General features: G+C 41.8%; 1 protein-coding gene across 3 annotated transcripts in view; it reads right to left on the reverse strand.

Annotated features, from left to right (window-relative positions):
• Positions 1 to 280: 280 nt before the first annotated feature.
• Positions 281 to 20,577, reverse strand: part of sema6bb (sema domain, transmembrane domain (TM), and cytoplasmic domain, (semaphorin) 6Bb) — a 541,651-nt gene continuing 521,354 nt past the window's right edge. For all 3 annotated transcript variants that reach the window (XM_057840421.1, XM_057840419.1, XM_057840420.1), the window contains one exon: positions 281 to 9,174. In XM_057840421.1, coding sequence (XP_057696404.1) covers positions 8,270 to 9,174 — 905 coding nt within the window. In that variant the 3' untranslated portion in view covers positions 281 to 8,269. The remainder of the gene's footprint in view (positions 9,175 to 20,577) is intronic.

The raw sequence follows: 20,577 nt of genomic DNA on the forward strand, positions 1-20,577 counted from the left end.
ATAGGTATAGGTATATTTGGCCGTTTTTTATGGGAATATGTGTCTGAATCATTTGTTAAGAGCATTGTAAAAAAAAAAAGTTAGCATTTATAGCATTTAAGCTAACAGACTTTTGGTATGTAATTTGGCCGATTGTTCTTTTGTTGTACATAGATCGTTATTTATTCATTTTTATATCGTTTGAGGCTCAGATCAGGTATTTTAATTTTTCATGTTCCTCATCCGATTACTCTATTATTCGAACTAACTAGTTCACCGATTACTCGACTACTAAAATAATCGATAGGTGCAGCCCTAGTTCAGACCGTAGGTCTCAGTGCAAGAATCCGATCTTTATGTGTGGCTGTTTAGAAAGCCGTTTTCATTGTCTGTCTTAAAGTGACACGCATGCGTATCAGATCAATAAGGGGATGTATGTTCCGAGTAGAGATGTCGCTGTTCCGGTCATTTGATCAGAAATTGTGCCCAATCACATGATTTTCAAAGGATTGGAATCTGGTGAAAATAGCCGCTTTTGCACTGTAGGAACTATCCGCACTTCCTAGAACCTTTTCGGGGACGTTATTTTGCTTGTTAAGACATGTGGGAACTAGGGACCAGGAACTCGAGTTCCGAGAAGCATTTTAGTTCCTATTCTGAGGTAGGGCCTTTCAGTGAAGCCATAGAAACTTGATTACCCAGGTGACTGATGATTCGGCAGCTACGCCCCTTCCATACTAGTGTGTCTCGAGAAAGAAACTAACCTGTACTAAATCTGTGCTCTTCCAGTCTCGTCATTAGACGTACCATATTGGCCCGAATATAAGACGGCCCTGATTATAAGACTACGCCCTCTTTTTCAAGACTCAAGTTTGAAAAAAAGACTTTTTGAACACCAAATTTTTATACAGAAAATAATTACAGTACATCTGAAACAAATGATTCTAACAATACATTTGGTAAAAAAAGCATGTTAAATTGCCTCATTCAAATCTTAATATCTGAACATTTTAATATGTAAACAAGCGCAATCACATTCGTAAATGAATGGCTTCTGGTTTTTGAAATGTAAATAAACCAATCTATTGTGATAAAACAACAAAATTGCAATCGCTGCATTAACCATCAAAGTGAAGTCTAACTGTAGTCTTGAAACAAATCTGAATAAGGAAAAACTTTGCAATAAAATAATACAAACTGGTTAAACTTGAGAGAAGCATTCGCTTCAATGATATCTGGTGCCATCTAGCGTCGTGAATGGGTATAATATAAGACGACCCCCACTTTTTCAGTCTTATTTCAATGCAAAAAACACCGTCTTATATTCGGGCCAATACGGTATTTGCTAGCCGATGGAAATTATCCCCTTCAAACATGCAAGAATTGCCTCTCTATCCTTGATGATCTCCATTTTGTTGTTTTCTGTTCAGCTTAGTTTTTGTGATTTTGCCAGAGGTAGGTGTGGCGAGTAAATAATGCGTCACTGGCGCAGACTACAACGTCACCGCATTTCGTATGAGGCGCAGTGCTCATGTGCGAACATAATGGCCGATTGATGATGGTGAAGGATAGTTTCTTTAACTACTGGAGAGGCTAATTGTTACAGGAACTAGGTGTAACTGGTGTGTCAGCGCCGCCCCGCGTTCCGCTCCCACCTCTGATCAGGCCGGGACACTCGGCAGGTAGGGGCGTTAACCACTGCGGCAATAAAGCTCGAGCCCACGGCGCAGCCGTCAGCGTCCCTACATGAAGGAATCGGAAGGGAGGTTCCCACACGCCGCTACGGACCGACGTGTACCCGTTACCCTTACCCCCTGAAACCTTCGCTGCCGATCGGGGTCACGGCACCATTGTAACCGGTATGTCAGCGCCGCCCCGTGATCCGCTCCCACCTCTGATCAGGCCGGGACGCGTACCCGCGCGCCACGACGCTTCCACTCGGCACGTAAGGACGTGAACCACTGGGCCAATAAAGCCCGAGCCAACGGCACAGCCGTTAGCGTCCCTACATGAAGGCATCGGAGGGAAGGTTTTCCACTCACCGCCTCACACACGCGGGCCTGTGTGTACCCGTTACACTCACCCCCCGAAACCTTCGCTGCCGATCCGGGTCATGGCACCATTGTAACTGGTATGTCAGCGCCGCCCCGTGATCCACCCCCACCTCTGACCAGGCCGGGACGCGAACCCGCGCCCCACGACGCTTCCACTCGGCAGGTTGGGACGTCTGCGGCAATAAAGCTCGAGCCCAGGTCGCAGCCGTCAGGAATCGGAAGGGAGGTTTCCACGCTCCGCTACGGACCGACGTGTACCCGTTACATAGGTAGTCAGGTTCCTACAGTCGAATGATGTATTGACTCATATTTTTAATTCTTATTCTGACAGACTTAGCAGGGAAGCCCAGACTTCTCTCTCCCAATGCAACTTCAACCAGCTCCTCCGGCGGGATTCAAGGCGTTCCCAGGCCAGCCGAGAGACAGTCTCTCCAGAGTGTCTTAGGTCGTCCCCAGGGCCTTCCGACGGTGGGACATGGCCAAAGCACGTCTCCAGGGAAGTGTCCAAGAGGCATCTGAACCAGATGACCGAGCCACCTCAGCTGGCTCCTCTCAACGCAGAGGAGTAGTGGCTAAATCTCTCCCAGATGACCGGACTTCTCACCCTATATCTAAGGGGGACACCCTGCAGAGGAAACTCATTCTGGCCGCTAGTACCCGGGATGTTGTTCTTTCCGTCATCACCCACAGTTCATAACTATAGGTGAGGGCAGGAACATAGATCGACTGATAAATCGAGAGCTTTACCTTTTGGCTCAGCTCCTTCTTCACCACTACGGACCGGTGCAGAGTCTCCTGCACCGATCTGCCTGTCAATCACACGCTCCTTTCTGCCTGCACTCGTGAACAAGACTCCAAGATACTTAAGTCCTTCACTTGGGGCAGGCTCTCATCCCTGACCCAGAGAAGGCATGCCACCCTTTTCCAACTGAGAACCATGGTCTCAGATTTGGAGTTGCTGATCTTCATCCCAACCGCTTCACCCTCGAACACGATGACGGCTTGATGAAGCCAACAGCACCACATCATCTGCAAAAAGCAGAGACCCAATGCTGAGGCCACCAAACTGGACCCTTTCGACGGTTCAGCTGCGCCTAAAAATGTTGTCCATAAAAATTCTGTTCATAATCATGTACAATCATACAAAATTGTTCCTTGCTCTTCTGTTGCTGTGCTCCAGTTTATGCATGAAAGGGATGCTCCCTTTTCTGTAATCATTTGATAAGAGGACATAGAAATATATTGTTTACTCAAAACATCTTCTGTTCACTTAAGAGAATCAAAAACCAGTGAAAAGAAAATTCGACTTGAGCCATCTTACCCTTGACTTTTTTTTTCGCTTCAAAAGGAACAAAACTCAGATTTACAAGGATGTTACCCAAAGAAAAAAACAGCAACATAGCCGGAAAAAAAACAGGAAAAGGATGTAAAAAGCTTTGGTAGAAGAACGTTCTGGTAGCAGTTGCGGGAAATTAACGATAAGATCATGTCTGCAGTATGGAAATATTTTACATTTGGATGTGCTTTTTTGCCGAATTATTAAATCAGCATTTGGTATTTGCAGACCCTCATAATCAGGTGACTTGGACTCGAGTGCAAATATGTGGGCGCCATGTTTTATGCATGCAATGGACGCTTGGGGTGATGATGTAGTTTGTCACTGTCACTAGACAAACACTACCGGTGGTCTGCAATTCCTTCTACGCGACGAGACGTCCAACACATGCGCACATCGGTTAAAAGCGGCGAGTACTTACTGTTTGTGTTTTTTATTGAGTGTTTTATTACCTTTTCATTGCCTCAAAATACTTTTTGCAAGTGTTACCTTCTCATACTTTTAAGCATTGTGTTTTCTTGAGGTAGCTTTAAAGCAAATTGCTGATCTGTTGACCACATTAGTCACCTAGCATATTTAAACCACCCTTATTTGATATTAAGTATTTTCTTAAGTCATCTTTAGTATGTTCTGTCTGTATGTATCTAAACAAAACAAGCTGAAAGCGCACGGTAGTACTTTAGGTGTCAAATTTGCCTCTTGTAGATGTTTTGCCGTTGTAGCACATTTTGTCAGAACACTGGTTTTGTTCTACTCTCGTCTCATCCCATCTTTCCCGTTCATTTTGCTTTTGCTGCTCGTTTTGTGAAATATCGACAGTGCTGTCATACTCATTAATGTTCCTTTCGGGTTCAAATTGAAAGGGCTGAACAGATGAAATGTTTATGTAACCCAGTGATGTCAACGCCTTGCGATGTCAACAACAATGGCGACCGACTAACTAGTTTTACAAATTGTATAAAAACGAAAACATAAACATGGGTTTTATTATCAAATTATTTTAACTCATAATAATGTTTATCTTTTAAGAACTACAAGTCTTCCTATCCATGGATCCCTTGAACGCTTCACAGATTTGAATCCTCCTTAAATCTAGCTTTAAGACTCTTCATTCTTCTCTGGCATTGGAGGCAGGTTATTTGGTGTCCCCTCTAAGGCATCTCTCGAGACTTACTTTAGGCAAGCCTCCAGTCAGAAAGACCAAATTAAGCTAACCGCTAGGGCAGGATGCATCAAGTGCCATTTGAATGGTTTCATCCCTCCAAACACTTATTAGCTGGCCTCTTCAACATTACTGCATGAATTCCAATTCCCGGTCACTAGACTGTTCAGACCAGTCACATTCTGAAAAATCGAACCCTTGTCAGATTCAAAACCACATTAAAGATAGTGACCTACAGTTGTTTGAAAAAGAATCTGAACCTTTTGGAAGTTCTCACATTTCTGCATAAAATCACCATCAAATCTTTGTCAATCATCAGATCTTTGTCAAAATCACACAGATGAAAAAACAGCATCTGCTTTAACTAAAACCATCCAAACATTTATAGGTTTTTATATTTTAATGAGGATAGTATGCAAACAATGACAGAAGGGGAAAAAATAAGTTAGTGAACCATCACATTTTATATTTTGTGCCCCCCCCTCCCCTTTTGGCAGCAATAACTTCAACCGGACACTTCCTGTAGCTGCAGATCGGTCTGGCACATCGATCAGGACTAATCTTGGCTTATTCTGTAGTTCAGTCAGATTCCTGGGATGTCTGGCATCGCTGTCTTTAGGTCATGCCACTGCATCTAAATGGGGTTCAAGTCTGGACTTTGACTTGGCTACTACAGAACATGTATTTTTTTCTGAAGTTTATTTACATCTGTGTTTTGGATCATTGTCTTGTTTCAGCATCCATCCTCTTTTTAGCTTAAACTGTCTGTCAGACGGCCTAAGGTTTTCCTGCAAAACATTCTGATAAACCTTTGAATTCATTCTTCCATTAGTGTTGTCCAGGCCCTGAGGGAGCAAAACAGCCCCAAATCATGATGCTCCCTTCACCATGCTTCATGGTGGGGATGAGGTGTTGATGTTGGTGAGCTGTTCCATTTTACCTCCACACATGACATTGTGTGTTACTTCCAAACAATTCAAACTTTGGTCTCATCGGTCCACAAAATATTTTTACAAAACTTCTGTGGAGTGTCCAAGTGCCTTTTGTGAACATTAAACGAGCAACAATGTTTTTTTTTTTTTTTTAAGACAGCTGTGGCTTCCTCCGTGGAGTCCTCCCATGAACGCCATTCTTGGCCATAGTATTACATATAGTTGATGTGTGCATAGAGATATTGGACTGTGACGGTGATTTCTGTCAGTCTTTAAGCAGAAACTCTAGGGTTCTTCTACCTCTCTGAGTATTCTGCGCTGAACCCGTCGGTGGACGGCTACTCCTTGGGAGAGAAGCAACAGTGTCAAACTCTTTCCATTTGTAGACAACTTTTCTGACTGTCGATTAATGAACATCCAGACTTTTAGAGATGGTTTTGTAACCTTTCCCAGCTTTATACAAATCAACAATCCTTGATCACAGGTCTTCAGACAGCTCTTTTGACCGAGCCATGATGCACATTAGACAATTCTTCTCATCAAGACTATTCTTACCAGGCGTGTGTTTTAAAGTGGGCAGGGCTGCTTTAAACCACACTTCAGTGATTGGGCACAAACTTGACTTAAATTGTTTGGTAAAAATTAAGGCTGTCAAAATTATCGCGTTAACGGGCGGTAATTAATTTTTTAAATTAATCACGTTAAAATATTTGACGCAATTAACGCACATGCCCCGCTCAAACAGATTAAAATGACAGCAGTGTCATGTCCACTTGTTCCTTGTGTTTTTTGTCTCCCTCTGCTGGCGCTTTGGTGTGACTGATGTTATGGGTTTAAGCACATGAGCATTGTGTAATTATTGACATCAACAATGGCGAGCTACTAGTTTATTTTTTGATTGAAAATTTTATAAATTTTATTAAAACGAAAACATTAAGAGGGGTTTTAATATAAAATTTCTTTAACTTCTACTAACATTTATCTTTTAAGGACTACAAGTCTTTCTATCCATGGATCGCTTTAACACAATGTTAATGTCAATACCATCTTGTTGATTTATTGTTATAATAAACAAATACAGTACTTATGTACAGTATGTTGAATGTATATATCCATCGTGTGTCTGATCTTTCCATTCCAACAATAATTTACAGAAAAATATGGCATATTTTATAGATGGTCTGAATTGTGATTAATTACGATTAATTAATTTTTAAGATGAGATTAACTCGATTAAAAATTTTAATTGTTTGACAGCTGTAAGCTTGTTTTTATATGCCAAATATGTTATGCCAGTTTGCTCTCCCACAGCTATTATACACGCACTCTCAAGCTATTATGAAGAATACAGTTTTAGCCCATAATCATGTGCTTACCGGTGATTGCTGACATTCTGCTGATAAATAGATACACACACATATGTTGATTCATCACACAACGTCTCAGTACTTTTCCACCAAGCTACAGTACTTTGAGTGCAAATGTGTGTTCAAAACAAAGATATCTTGCCTGCTCAGGAGTGTGACTGTTAATTCAATCAAGAAGTGTGACTGTTCAATCAATGACTCGAATACTGCCACGTTGGACAACAGTGTTGTAACTGTATTCTGCCCATCAACAAGCCCTCAATAAAAGTTAGCAGCACGGGAGAGCTCAGAGAGAGACTTCGATGAGACATTGGTTGCGGTTGGCTCTCCCAACCTGCAGGTTGAAAGACGTCAACTCTCTGACTCTGTCTCACTTTATGCCCTGCCTTTTGTCAGCTTGCCTTGGGTAAATAACTAAGTTAAAGAACGAGTTTTTAGACCCAACAACAGTAAAAAAAAGCCTAGTAAACCTAGTAAAAAAATGGTTTCAATTGCCCTTTAAATCTCCTTAGGCAGAGGGTTCACTTACTTATTTTTCCCCTTGTGTCATTGTTTGCATGTTTTCCTTATTAAAACATGAAAACCTATAAGTGTTTGGGTGGTTTTAGTTGCAGAAGACACTTTTTTCATCTGTGTGATTTTGACAAAAATCAGATCACATTTGATGGTGATTTTATGCAGAAATCTGAGAAATTCCAAAAGGTTCAGATACTTTTTCATACCACTGTAGGTAAGATTTGAAAAGTTCAGATTCCATGTGACTTGATCTGTTTATACTGTCATAAAGTCGAGTTAGTTGAAGGCAAAAAGATCGCATTTGGGTCATTTGAAACTGCGGTCTGAATGTAGCCAAATTGATGATGTCAACTCCACGCAACTGTTTGCCTTCAGCCTCGGACAACTCTACCCTTTAGTGGAGTAGAGCTTCGAGAAATCAGTTTAACCCGTAATACTCACACTCACACGTACACACATCCATCTGGTACAGCTATAGTACCTCAAAACGGGGGTGAAGCTAGGGGCAAGAAAAGCACAAAAAGCACAAACCAAAATATACACTTGAAGTGAATCCACGTTAAAGGGAGGCCTTCACTTTGTGCCTCCGAAAGTCAAAATTGTCCATCATTGTCTCCACGCTGTCGTTTCGCACCACGATTCTGCTTCCTTGAGCACCCTTACACCTCACCTTAACAGGGTCCGTCGCTCCGTGGACCGTACCACCGGTAGAGCGAGAGGGAGGCGCCAATCAGCCGAGGAACGGGCACGTTTTAGTATAAGTGTCCCGTTTGGGTTCTCGTCTCTCTCTTGGATCGGCTGAATGACGTCAGAACATTGAATGACGGTGAGAGAGGACTAACGGGGGAAGCAAGGGATCGGAGGGAGAGGGCCGGTTGGTTTCTTCCAGTGGCAGGAGGGAATGGGTCGGGTTTCAGGTTGCCTCACTGGACACTAGGGGTTCTCTCGCTCTTTACAAGAAGGTGGCTATAGTCGGCCAGTGGTCCCAGTCCTCCTCGATGGCCGTGCATTTCGGGCCTGATGAGGCCCTGGCGTTGCCCGTGGTAGGGTACGCCGTTGTTGCCATTGTAGTTGAGCGCCTCGTGGCTCCAGCGAGGCTCCCCGTAGTCCATGTGAGGAGCGGGTGCCGAAACCACCCGCCGTCTGTCAGGGGATTCCTGGGGCGTGGAGGGGTAGATGTAATCCCCCGCGGAACTCCTCAAGGCGCCCGCCGGACGGCCGCCGTTGCCCTGCCCGCCGCGCTGGGCGGAGAGAATCAGGTAGCGTTGGCGCTCGGCGTGCGGGGGTAGCAGAACCTCACCCGGCTCGTCGATCCGGACCATTCCCCCGTTGCTTCCTCCTCCCTGGAGGAACTTTGAGCTCAGGTAGATGACCGAATTGTTGGGGCACGGGGTCCCGACAGGCGTGAGGAAGGTCTGGCTCTGATCCCAGTCCGCATCGGGGAGGCGCATGACTCGTTTCTGCTGCAGCGGGGTCTGCTCGGGCGTGGGGAGCAAGCCGGGGTCCACGTCACCCTTGGGCCATCCGTTGATCGTGACGAATGGGTTGTCCACCTGCGAGTTGCGCCGGTCGCCGCCGCTGGTCCTGGTCACGCTCATGACCGAGCCGCTTCGGCCTGGCCCGAGCACGGTTTGCTCTTTGTCGCTCTTGCGGCGGGCGCCTTTAGCGCCGGCTCCTCGACCGTGGCGGTTGCGGTGACTCATGATCCAGCAGACGGCCAGGCCGGAGAAGAGAGCGCCTGTGGCAAAGGCCGAAACGGCCGACACTACCAGCAGGTTGACGGACACCAGGCCGTCTGGCTCCTTGATGAATGTCTCTTTGAGTAATCCTGGTTAGACAAACAGATGGAAAACTTTGTCAGTCGGAGTACAATGACTGTACTTCAAAAGATTTTTCATGTATTTCTAGGTCTGCCAGCTGTTTATACAGTGTGGCAAATAAGTATTTAGTCAACCACTTATTGTGCAAGTTCTCCAACTTGAAAATATTAGAGAGGCCTGTAATTGTCAACATGGGTAAACCTCAACCATGAGAGACAGAATGTGGAAAAAAAAATCCAGAAAATCACATTGTTTGATTTTTAAAGAATTTGCAAGTCATGGTGGAAAATAAGTATTTGGTCAATACTAAAAGTTAATCTCAAAACTTTGTTATGTTCCCTTTGTTGGCAATAACGGAGGCCAAATGTTTTCTGTAACTCTTCACAAGCTTTTCACACACGGTTGCTGGTATTTTGGCCCATTCCTCCATGCAGATCTCCTCTAGGGCAGTGATGCTTTGGGCCAGTCGTTGGGCAACACGGACTTTCAACTCCCTCCACAGATTTTCTATGGGGTTGAGATCTGGAGACTGGCTAGGCCACTCCAGGACCTTGAAATGCTTCTTACGAAGCCACTCCTTTGTTGCCCTGGCTGTGTGTTTGGGATCATTATCATGCTGAAAGACCCAGCCACATCCCATCTTCAATGTCCTTGCTGATGGAGGGAGATTTTCACTCAAAATCTCTCAATACATGGCCCCATTCATTCTTTCCTTTACACAGATGAGTCGTCCTGGTCCCTTTGCAGAAAAACAGCCCCAAAGCATGATGTTTCCACCCCCATGCTTCACAGTGGGTATGGTGTTCTTCGGATGCAATTCAGTATTCTTTCTCCTTCAAACACGAGAACCTGTGTTTCTACCAAAAAGTTCTATTTTGGTTTCATCTGACCATAACACATTCTCCCAGTCTTCTTCTGGATCATCTGCTCTTTAGCAAACAGATGGGCCTGGACGTGTACTGGCTTCAGCAGGGCGACACATCTGGGAGTGCCAGATTTGAGTCCCTGGTGGCGCATTGTGCTACTGATAGTAGCTTTTGTCACTGTGGTCCCAGCTCTCTGTAGGTCATTCACTAGGTTCCCCCGTGTGGTTCTGGGATTTTTGCTCACCGTTCTTGTTATCATTTTGACGCCACGGGGTGAGCTCTTGCATGGAGCCCCAGATCGAGGGAGATTATCAGTGGTCTTGTATGTCTTCCATTTTCTAATAACTGCTCCCACAGTTGATTTCTTTACACCAAGCGAAGAGTGAAGAGTTACAGAAAACGTTTGGTCTCTGTTATTGCCAACAAAGGGTACATAACAAAGTATTGAGATGAACTTTTGGTATTGACCAAATACTTATTATCCACCATGATTTGCAAATAAATTCTTTAAAAATCAAACAATGTGATTTTCTGGATTTTTTCCCACATTCTGTCTCTCATGGTTGAGGTTTACCAATGTTGACAATTACAGGCCTCTCTAATCTTTTCAAGTGGGATAACTTGCACAATTGGTGGTTGACTAAATACTTATTTGCCCCACTGTAAACATACAGCGTATAGAGCAATAATGAATAGACTGATATCATCTGTAAGAAATGTACTGTAGGCCATCTTTTACAATCTAAATTAAAGCTGCACTGATACCGATACCAGTATCGGCAGGGGGCGCCGATCGGGCTCGAATTGGTGGTATCGGTATTGATGAGTACCAACATTTAGGGCGCCAATACCATCTACTGGCATTAGAGATGTCCCGATCTGATATTTGGATCGGATCGGACGCCGATATGGGCAAAAAAATGTGCATCGGTATCGGATCGGCCAACACTGAAAAATTCCGATCCAGACTTCCGATCCAGTTTTCATTTGAAAGTCCGGTCCAGGTTTTCCAGCGCACCAATTTACATAATCCACTCCAGTTTTTGCTTCGGTTTTCCTAAAATCCGGTTCGCATTTTACGGCACACCTTCAACACACTACATTTACATTACCGTCTCTCAATTTACCGAGAGACTTTATCGGTAAAAATGTCAGCTGTGTGGGATCATTTCACCTTAAAGGGCGACAAAGACGAAGAGGCAGAGTGCAACATATGCCACAATAAAGTCAAGCGTGGTGGTAAAGCTGTAAGAAGTTTTAATACAACCAACCTAATCAAGCATTCAGCGAAATACCACCACAAACAATATGAGGAGTATGTTAAGAAAACCGAAGACAAAAAGACAACTAACACTGGCAGAAACTTTTGCTATGCGTGACAAACTGGTACTCGACAGTCCCAAAGCCCAGGGAATAACAAAAGTCATTGCCGAAGAATTCATTCTGGATGACGACCCATTATTTCTCGTGAGTAAAGACGCACCATCCAACACTTAGAACCACGGTACAACATGCCCAGCTGTCATTACATCCTTGAGCGATTTGGCCATGGAAGATTCGAGAACGATTCTCAAACATCCAAATTCCGATTATTGAAATATGTCAAGTAAAGCGGAACTAAAACACAGCGTGGTCTTCGGGACGCAATGAGAAACGGACCGCATTGCGTCCCGAGAGTCAACATCATGCTTGTCATAGACCCGGGTAATGCCAAAGCTCAACTCACGGCTTTAGCTCAACTCGTGCCGCTGGATAAAAAACACCATCAAACCATCAAACTTCACTGTTTTGTGGCAAAAGGTGGATTTTTCAGATGAATCGTCCATTGAATTACACCACAGTCGCCGCAAATATTGCAGGAGACCTACTGGAGCCCGCATGGATCCGAGATTCACTCAGAAAACTGTGAAGTTTGGTGGTAGCAAAATCATGGTCTGGGGTTACATCCAGTATGAGGGTGTGCGAAAGATCTGCAGGGCGGAAGGCAACATAAATAGTCTGAAATATCAACAAATCTTAGCTGCCTCTTACATTCCTAACCATAAAAAGGGATAAATTCTGCAGCAGGATGGTGCTCCATCGCATACTTCAATCTCTACCTCTAAGTTCCTCAAGGCAAAGAAGATCAAGATCGTCCAGGACTGGCCAGCCCAGTCACCAGACATGAACAGGATGAAAGAGGAAGCATGGAAGACGAAACCCAAGAATGTTGATGAACTCTGTGAGGCATGCAAGACTGCTTCCTTTGATGTTTCTGATGACTTCATCAATAAATTGGATGAATCTTTGCCGAACCGCATGGATGCAGTCCTTCAAGCCCATGGAAGTCATACAAAATATTCAATTTGGATCTCACAGCACCATTGCTTAATTCGCTTATGTTATGTCACATATTTTTGTATTTGAAGTACATTTTTTGTTCAATTTTCACACTAATTTCTGTAGGCGACAAAGCTTTTGTCTTGCCAAAATTTGACCTTTATGTCTTCATTAAATGATGAATCTTTTCTCAGTGAAACAAATATATTTTTGTTAGGGCTGTCAAAATTATCGCGTTAACGCGCGGTAATTAATTTTTTAAATTAATCACGTTAAAATATTTGACGCAATTAACGCACATGTCCCGCTCAGACAGTATTCTGCCTTTTGGTAAGTTTTACAGCAAGGTTTTTTGTGCTGTCTAACAGCGAACTCTTGTGGTCGCTTTGTGACATGGTTTATTGCTCTGTTGCCAGTTCAATATGGCTGCACGACGTCTCGGGCTGACGCCTACATGGTAATGTTGTGCTTATATGATCCTTGGACAAGATTTGTCCATAAGTATGGTTGTTGTAAAGAATGTACATATTATGTTAGTAAGCGAAATGTTCTATTTTTTGTATGAGACGCTTTTTGTTTATGTTTAGTGAACCTGTATAGCGTGCTAAGCTAACGTTGTTGCTAATGCAATGCTTTTGTACTTTCTTTTTTTGTAGTTTTACTACGGTCTAAAGAGGACAATGGTTTGAGGCCATTTTATTAATAAATCAGATGAAAAAGGAAGAAGTCTGATTATTAAGGCGTCGTTCACTAGCTTTGGAAAAAGTAGACGCTTCGGAGTGAGGACAGCATAGACAGATTTAAATGACAGTAGAGTGAAATGCCCACTACAGTCCTTATGTACCGTCTGTTGAATGTATATATCCATCTTGTGTCTTATCTTTCCATTCCAACATTTTACAGAATATATATATAATTTACAGAAAAATATGGCATATTTTATAGATGGTTTGAATTGCGATTAATTACGATTAATTAATTTTGAAGCTGTAATTAACTCGATTATTAATTTTAATCGTTTGACAGCCCTAATTTTTGTACATTCAACATTATTTGGGAGGGTCTTAGCTTTCATATGAGCCATTTCTGAAACCAATTGAATAATTAAAAGTCAGGTTATTAGCAATTGTTTCTACAAAATTGATAAGCGACAAGACTTTTGTCAGGGACTGTAGTTTTCAAAAACTACTAAAGAAACATTTTGAAAACTTCCAGAATAAATGTCTGGATTTTGTAGTTTTGCAATGTTGCTTGCGGTACGCCATTGAAAAGGGGGTCCTGGCAGTCAATTATCTTGTTTCAGCGCCAAGGACGGCGATGGATGTCCAAACCATTTTGACTGGGAGGGCTGGCAGCGATCATTCGCTGCCAGCTTCTCCTAGTCGAAATGGATTGGACAGCCATTGCTGTCCATAGCACTGAAACATGCTCTTTCTTTGCCAGTCTGAGCACTTTAGCCACCTCCGTCTAAACCTCATCCTGTATAAACCACATGGGACAGTATGGCCTATTTTCCTGGTCCCTTGGGTGTGAATGGTTGCATGCTCTCCAGCCAAGGTTGTCTGGTTAATGACTTTCATTACATAAAGTGGAGAGTGATTTTCATAGCTTTAATAAAGCGTCTTCTTGATTGAGAGTGGCTCTCTGCACTGGCACGCCTCACAACATTAGCTTTATAGGGAAGAAACGATCTTGGCATCAATTAGGATGTTTTCATACCGCATGCCGTTTTACATTCCAGCGCTCTTTCGTTGTTTCTTTTAATAGATACGCAGCATGTCTTAGGTTTAGTATACAGTCCCTCTCAAAGGAGTCATTATGCTAACAATCGCACGTGCGAATGAAGCGCCAACGCAAGACAGGATGTTGCGGATCAATTAGGGAAATGCCCGACGATGAGCTGAACTCGTGGGAGTGATGAGAACACACGCAAAAAAGAATGCGCCCCGGGAAGCAGAAACAGGATTTCCCGGGCCGGGAACATCTGACCGCGCGAGGCCTTAGACAAACGGACTAATTGTTGTTGAATTAACATATTGACGGAAGCAAACGGTGCTAACGGGGGCATTGGGAAAGAATTCAGATTTTCAGTATGTACACTGAAAAGAGGAAAATGAGATACCTTCATTTCTATTTCAACCGAGAGGATTAACTTGGTGAAAATTTTTAAAAAAGACGAAACATTACATAAACAATTCTTTTATGGTTTTAAAGTTCCATGATCGTGAAAAGTTCTGACAAATTAAATGACGGAACACATTCAAGCTAACTGTTAGAATTATTATCCATTAGGGGTGTAACTAGGGTTGTTCCGATCATGCTTTTTTGCTCCCGATCTGATCGTTGTAGTTTGAGTATCTGCCGATCCCGATATTTCCCGATCCGATTGCTTTTTTTTTTGCTCCCGATTCAATTCCAATCATTCCCGATAATTTTTCCCAATCATATACATTTTGGCAATGCATTAAGAAAAAAATGAATAAAACTCGGACAAATATATACATTCAACATACAGTACATAAGTACTGTGTTTGTTTATTATGACAATAGATCATCAAGACGGCATTTACATTATTAACATTCTTTCTGTGAGAGGGATCCACGGGCAGAAAGACTTGTGACTTTGTATATTGTGACATAATATTGCCATCTAGTGTATTTGTTGAGCTTGCAGTGAATAATACTGTGGCCATGCCCAAATGCATGATGGGAAGTGGAACCATGACTGTGCGTTGTGCTACCATGTGATATATCTTCTCTGCATTGGGAAATAACACAAGGTGTTAAGAAAAAGATCAATTGCTACCTAGCTTCCCCACATTGCTTCCCATGATATTTCTAATCGTAGGGAGAGGGATTATAAGGCTTTAGCCAATTAAAAAAAAGGCTCCAAAGGCTGCCAAAATTCACTCTACTCATTTTACGCTGCCTTTTATCTCTCTATATAGGTAAAACGGCGCCATTACAGATTGAGCGCGACAATTTGTGAGTGGGTCGTGCAGCGCATGCATGAATTGCGTTAAATATTTTAACGTGATACATTTTTTAAAAAATTAATTGCCACCGTTATCGGGATAACGCCTAAACTAAAGACTCTGGATGAATGTAACATATTATGTCTGAAACGTTAAATACAATTAGAAAACAATTTAATTAAAAAAAAAAAAAAAAATATATATATATATTAAAAAAAGGCATGGCCGATATTTTTTTTGCCGATTACGATACTTTGAAAATGATGTGATCGGACCCGATCGATCGGCATCCTGATCGATCTCTAGTTTTGAGGTCACGGTTCGGTTCATTTTCGGTCCTGTAAGAAAACAAAATATAAATGTGCTAGTTGTTTATTACACACCTTTGTGGATAGGAACGTTAGCCTACACTGTACAAAGCTAAAATTCTGCTCAAAAAGTAGCGGGTATTTAAAGATAATCCAACAACAATTTGCCTTTCAGACCCCGTGTATTGGTCAGCTTGTGCTAAAGAGAACAGCAATCCCAATGACAAAGATTTTAACATTTAATTTACAAATGAAATGCCTCAATGAATCATTTTTTTCCTCTTATGAACAGTTTTCAAAAGCTACGAGGTTCAATGACACAAAATGAATTTTAAAAGTGAAATGAAATTCACTCAAGTCATTTCATGGCCGAAACATATAATAAATTGTAGCTTCTATGCCATATTTAGTGGTAGCCCAGTAAGTCAAAACAGTTATGCAAATGTTAGTGGCATTTTTAGTCTCCAAAATTTTGGAAATCTAAAAAAAAAAAATGCTCATAAATGGTTGATATATTATTGGAAGCAGTGTTTTTAATAACTGTGTTAGAATATAACGGCGTTACTAACGGCGTTATTTTTTTCAGTCGTGAGTAATCTAATTAATTACTTTTTCATCTTGGCAACGCTGTTACTGTTACTGAGGATGGAAAGGCGTGCATTATTATGCATTACTATATTGGTTGAATGACACGAGGTAAGCCTGAAGGAGACGGACTCACAGCAGGAGCAGGAGGCTCCACTTACATTGTCCAGAGATAGTCACTCTGGACAATGTATGTGTAGCCTCCAGCACCACAGTTAAAAACCTAGGAGTTTTATTTGACCCTGACTTATCGTTTAAAGCTCACATTAAACAAACCTGCAGAACCTGTGCAACATAGCCAAAATTAGAAATATTTTATCTAAAAGCGATGCAGAAAAATTAATTCACGCGTTCGTTACATCGAGATTGGATTACTGTAACTCCCTACTTGCAGCTTGTCCTAAAAGTTCTCTAAAAGGTCTTCATTCATTCATTCATTCATTTTCCATGCCGCTTATTCCTCACGAGGGTCGCGGAGGTGCTGGAGCCTATCCCAGCTAACTTCGGGCAGTAGGCAGGGGACACCCTGAATTGGTTGCCAGCCAATCGCAAAAGGTCTTCAGCTTGTCCAAAACGCAGCAGCAAGACTTTTAACAGGAACCAATAGAAGAGAGCATATCACCCCTGTGCTCCAGGCCCTTCACTGGCTTCCAGTCGAGTTTAGAATTAAATTTAAAATCCTCCTTCTTACATTTAAGACCATTAATGGGTTGGGGCCATCTTATCTCACCGATGCTCTGGTTCCATACCGCCCCGACAGAACACTCCGCTCTCAGAATGCAGGTCTACTGGTAGTTCCCAGGGTTTCTAAAAGTACTGTCGGAGCTAGAGCCTTTAGCCACCAAGCCCCTGTTTTATGGAATCAGCTTCCAGCTAATATTAAAGAAGCCGAGACAGTCTGCACATTTAAGATTAGATTAAAAATGTTCCTATTCGACAAAGCTTAAGGTCAGGCTAGTTGAAGTCGGAGTAGACTCAAAGTTTAATCTAAGCTGCACTAGAAGCTATAAAGCTGGGGGAAGTACAGCCACTGAGTTCTATCTCCTTTTTCTCACTCTACCTACCACTTATCTTACTTTATTTCTATTTTCCAATGTTAATATTTAGTTGTCTAGTCTCTTCATCACTAGTCACCCGGTGTCCCCTTTTCCCCCTCCCCTCTGGGGAGAGGCTATTTTTCAGCTACAGCCTCCTGACTGTCCGGACCCCTGGCTGGATGGACGTCCTCGTTGCTACCCCTGTCTCATCTGGCTAGATGGACCTTCTTGTTCCTTTACTCCACTGCATCTTTACGGACTGTAACTTCGCCTGCTAATTCCCATTAGCAGTCCTGGGGCTTCCTGTCTATCCGTCCTGGGAGTGGATCTCTCCTGACTGTGGTACTCCCCAAGGTTTCTCATTTTCTCCCAAAGACTCTGGAGTTTCTGGAGTTTTTCCTTGCCGACATAAAGGGTCTAAGGATGGGGGATACCCAGGACTTGAATTTATTTATTCATCTTTGTTGCTTCATTTTTCTCCCAATTGACTCTGGAGTTTTTGGAGTTTTTCCTTGCCGGCATGGAGGTCTAGACCTGTATCTATTCATTTTTGTTGCTTCATTTCTAATTGTGTATCATATTGCCTCTGCAAAGCCCTTTGAGACATCTGTTGTGATTTAGGGCTATACAAATAAAATTGAATTGAATTGAATTTGCTGTTTCTGATTGTGCATCATATTGCCTCTGCAAAGCCCTTTGAGACAACGTTGTTGTGATCCAGGGCTATACAAATAAAATTGAATTGAATTGAATTGAGTGGGGTGGAGGCAAAAAAGTTGTGACGCCGAGCAAACGCGATGCTAGGTGGCTCTAATAATACCTGACTGTAGCCGATAGCCTACAAACTACGCCCACATGATATGGTAGATATGGTAGACATAGTAGATATCACATATATATATAGAACTAGATGCGAAATTGCAGACAGGGCAGCGTTTGCAACATGTACAGTATAGGAACTAGATGCCTTAGTAAACAGCCGCCATCTTAAAGCAGTACACTTCTTAGGAAGGCTCTGCTCTAGAGAACCTTCCTAGCGAACCTAAGTAACTTTTTATCTAAAATACTCCTAAATCGGCAAAATCTTGACTTGAATCTATCTTCAAATGATGAAACAGTTTTAAAACTTCCACATGTCAAAAGTAGACAGAAGGGAACTCATGCAAAAATGGAAGCAATTTTAACAACTTTTAAAGGTTGAATCAGGGTAAAGGGTAAATTAGGGTAAAGAATTGGGCTTGGGCCAATTGTCCCGAAAACCTTTTAAACTTCACATAGTGTGACCTATGTTTTTTTTTCTTACATTCAGGTAACTGAGTTACTAACGCAATTAAAGATGTCCCGATTGATCGGGATGCCGATCAACGTCATTTTCAAAGTATCGGAATCGGCAAAAAAATATCGGCCATGCCTTTTTTTTAATATATATACAGTATATATTTTAATTAAATCGTTTTCTAAATGTATTTAACATTACAGACATAATGTTACACTCATCCAGAATCTTTAGTTTAGGCTTAAGGTACCGATAACGGCGGTAATTAATTAAAAAAAAATGTATCACGTTAAATATTTAATGGAATTAATGCATGCGTTGCACGACCCACTCACGCATTGTCGCGCTCAATCTGTAATGGCGCCGTTTTACCCATTTAGAGAGATAAAAGGCAGCGCAAAATGAGTAGAGTGAATTTTGGCAGCCTTTGGAGCCTTTTTTAAATAGGCTAAAGCCTTACAATCTCTCTCCCTACGATTAGAAATATCATGGGAAGCAATGTGGGGAATCAAGGTAGCAATTGATCTTTTTCTTAACACCTTATGTTATTTCCCAACGCAAGGAAGATATATCCATTGGTAGCACTACGCACAGTCATGGGTCCACTTCCCGTCATGCATTTGGGTTGAATGGCTGCAGTATCATTTACTGAAAGCTCAACAAATACACTAGATGGCAATATTTAGTCACAATATACAAAGTCACAAGTCTTTCTATCTGTGGATCCCTCTCACAGAAAGAATGTTAATAATGTAAATGCCGTCTTGACGATTTATTGTCATAATAAACTAACACAGTACTTATGTACTGTATGTTGAATGTATATATTTGTCCGAGTTTTATTCATTTTTTTCTTAATGCATTGCCAAAATGTATATGATTGGGAAAAATTATCGGGAATGAATGATTGGAATTGAATCGGGAGCAAAAAAAAAAGCAATCGGATCGGGAAATATCGGGATCGGCAGATACTCAAACTAAAACGATCGGATCAGGAGCAAAAAAACATGATCGGAACAACCCTAAAATATATATATACATATTAATTTAAATCATTTTCTAATTGTATTTAACGTTACAGACAAAATGTCTTACACTCATCCAGAGTAGTTTTGGCTTAAAGTAGTGCTATCAAATTTATTGCGTTAACGGTGGTAATTAATTTTTTTTACACTAATCACGTTAAATAATTAACGCATGTGCTGCACGACCCACTCACGCATTGTCGCATTCAATCTATAAAGACGTCGTTTTACCTATAGATAGCTCTAAAAGGCAGCGAGTAATGAGTAGAGAAAATTTGGACAGCCTTTGGAGCCATTTTTTATGTGGATAAAGCCTTACAATAGTTCTCTCAGCAATCAAAAATAACGTGGGAGGCAATGTGGGGAAGAAAGGTAGTAGTTGATTATTTTCTTAACGCCATATATTCTTTCCCAACGCAGAGAAGATATATCAATTGGTGCCCCCACGCACAGTCATGGTTGCAATTCCCATCATGCATTTGGAAGTTAAACTGCTGCAGTATCATTTACTGAAAGCTCAACAAATACACTAGATGGCAATATTTAGTCACAATATACAAAGTCACATTTATCCTTTAAGAATTACAAGTCTTTCTATCCGTGGATCCCTCTCAGAAAATGTTAATAATGTAAATGCCATCTTGAGGATTTATTATCATAATAAACAAATACAGTACTTATGTACTGTATGTTGAATGTATATATTCGTCCGAGTTTTATTCATTTTTTTCTTAGTGCATTGCCAAAATGTATATGATCGGGAAAAATTATCGGGAATGATTGGAATTGAATCAGGAGCAAAAAAAAAAAAAAAAAAGCAATCGGATCGGGAAATATCGGGATCGGCAGATACTCAAGCTAAAACGATCGGGATCGGATCAGGAGCAAAAAAAAAAAAACATGATCGGAACAACCCTAAACGCAATTACTTTTTGGGAGAAGTAATTTCTAACTATAATTAATTACTTTTTAAAAGTAAGATTAACAACACTGATTGGAAGGCTGTGCTTATTTTTGATC

The sequence above is a fragment of the Corythoichthys intestinalis genome, chromosome 7, assembly GCF_030265065.1.
Source record: "Corythoichthys intestinalis isolate RoL2023-P3 chromosome 7, ASM3026506v1, whole genome shotgun sequence".
Lineage (NCBI taxonomy): Eukaryota > Metazoa > Chordata > Actinopteri > Syngnathiformes > Syngnathidae > Corythoichthys > Corythoichthys intestinalis.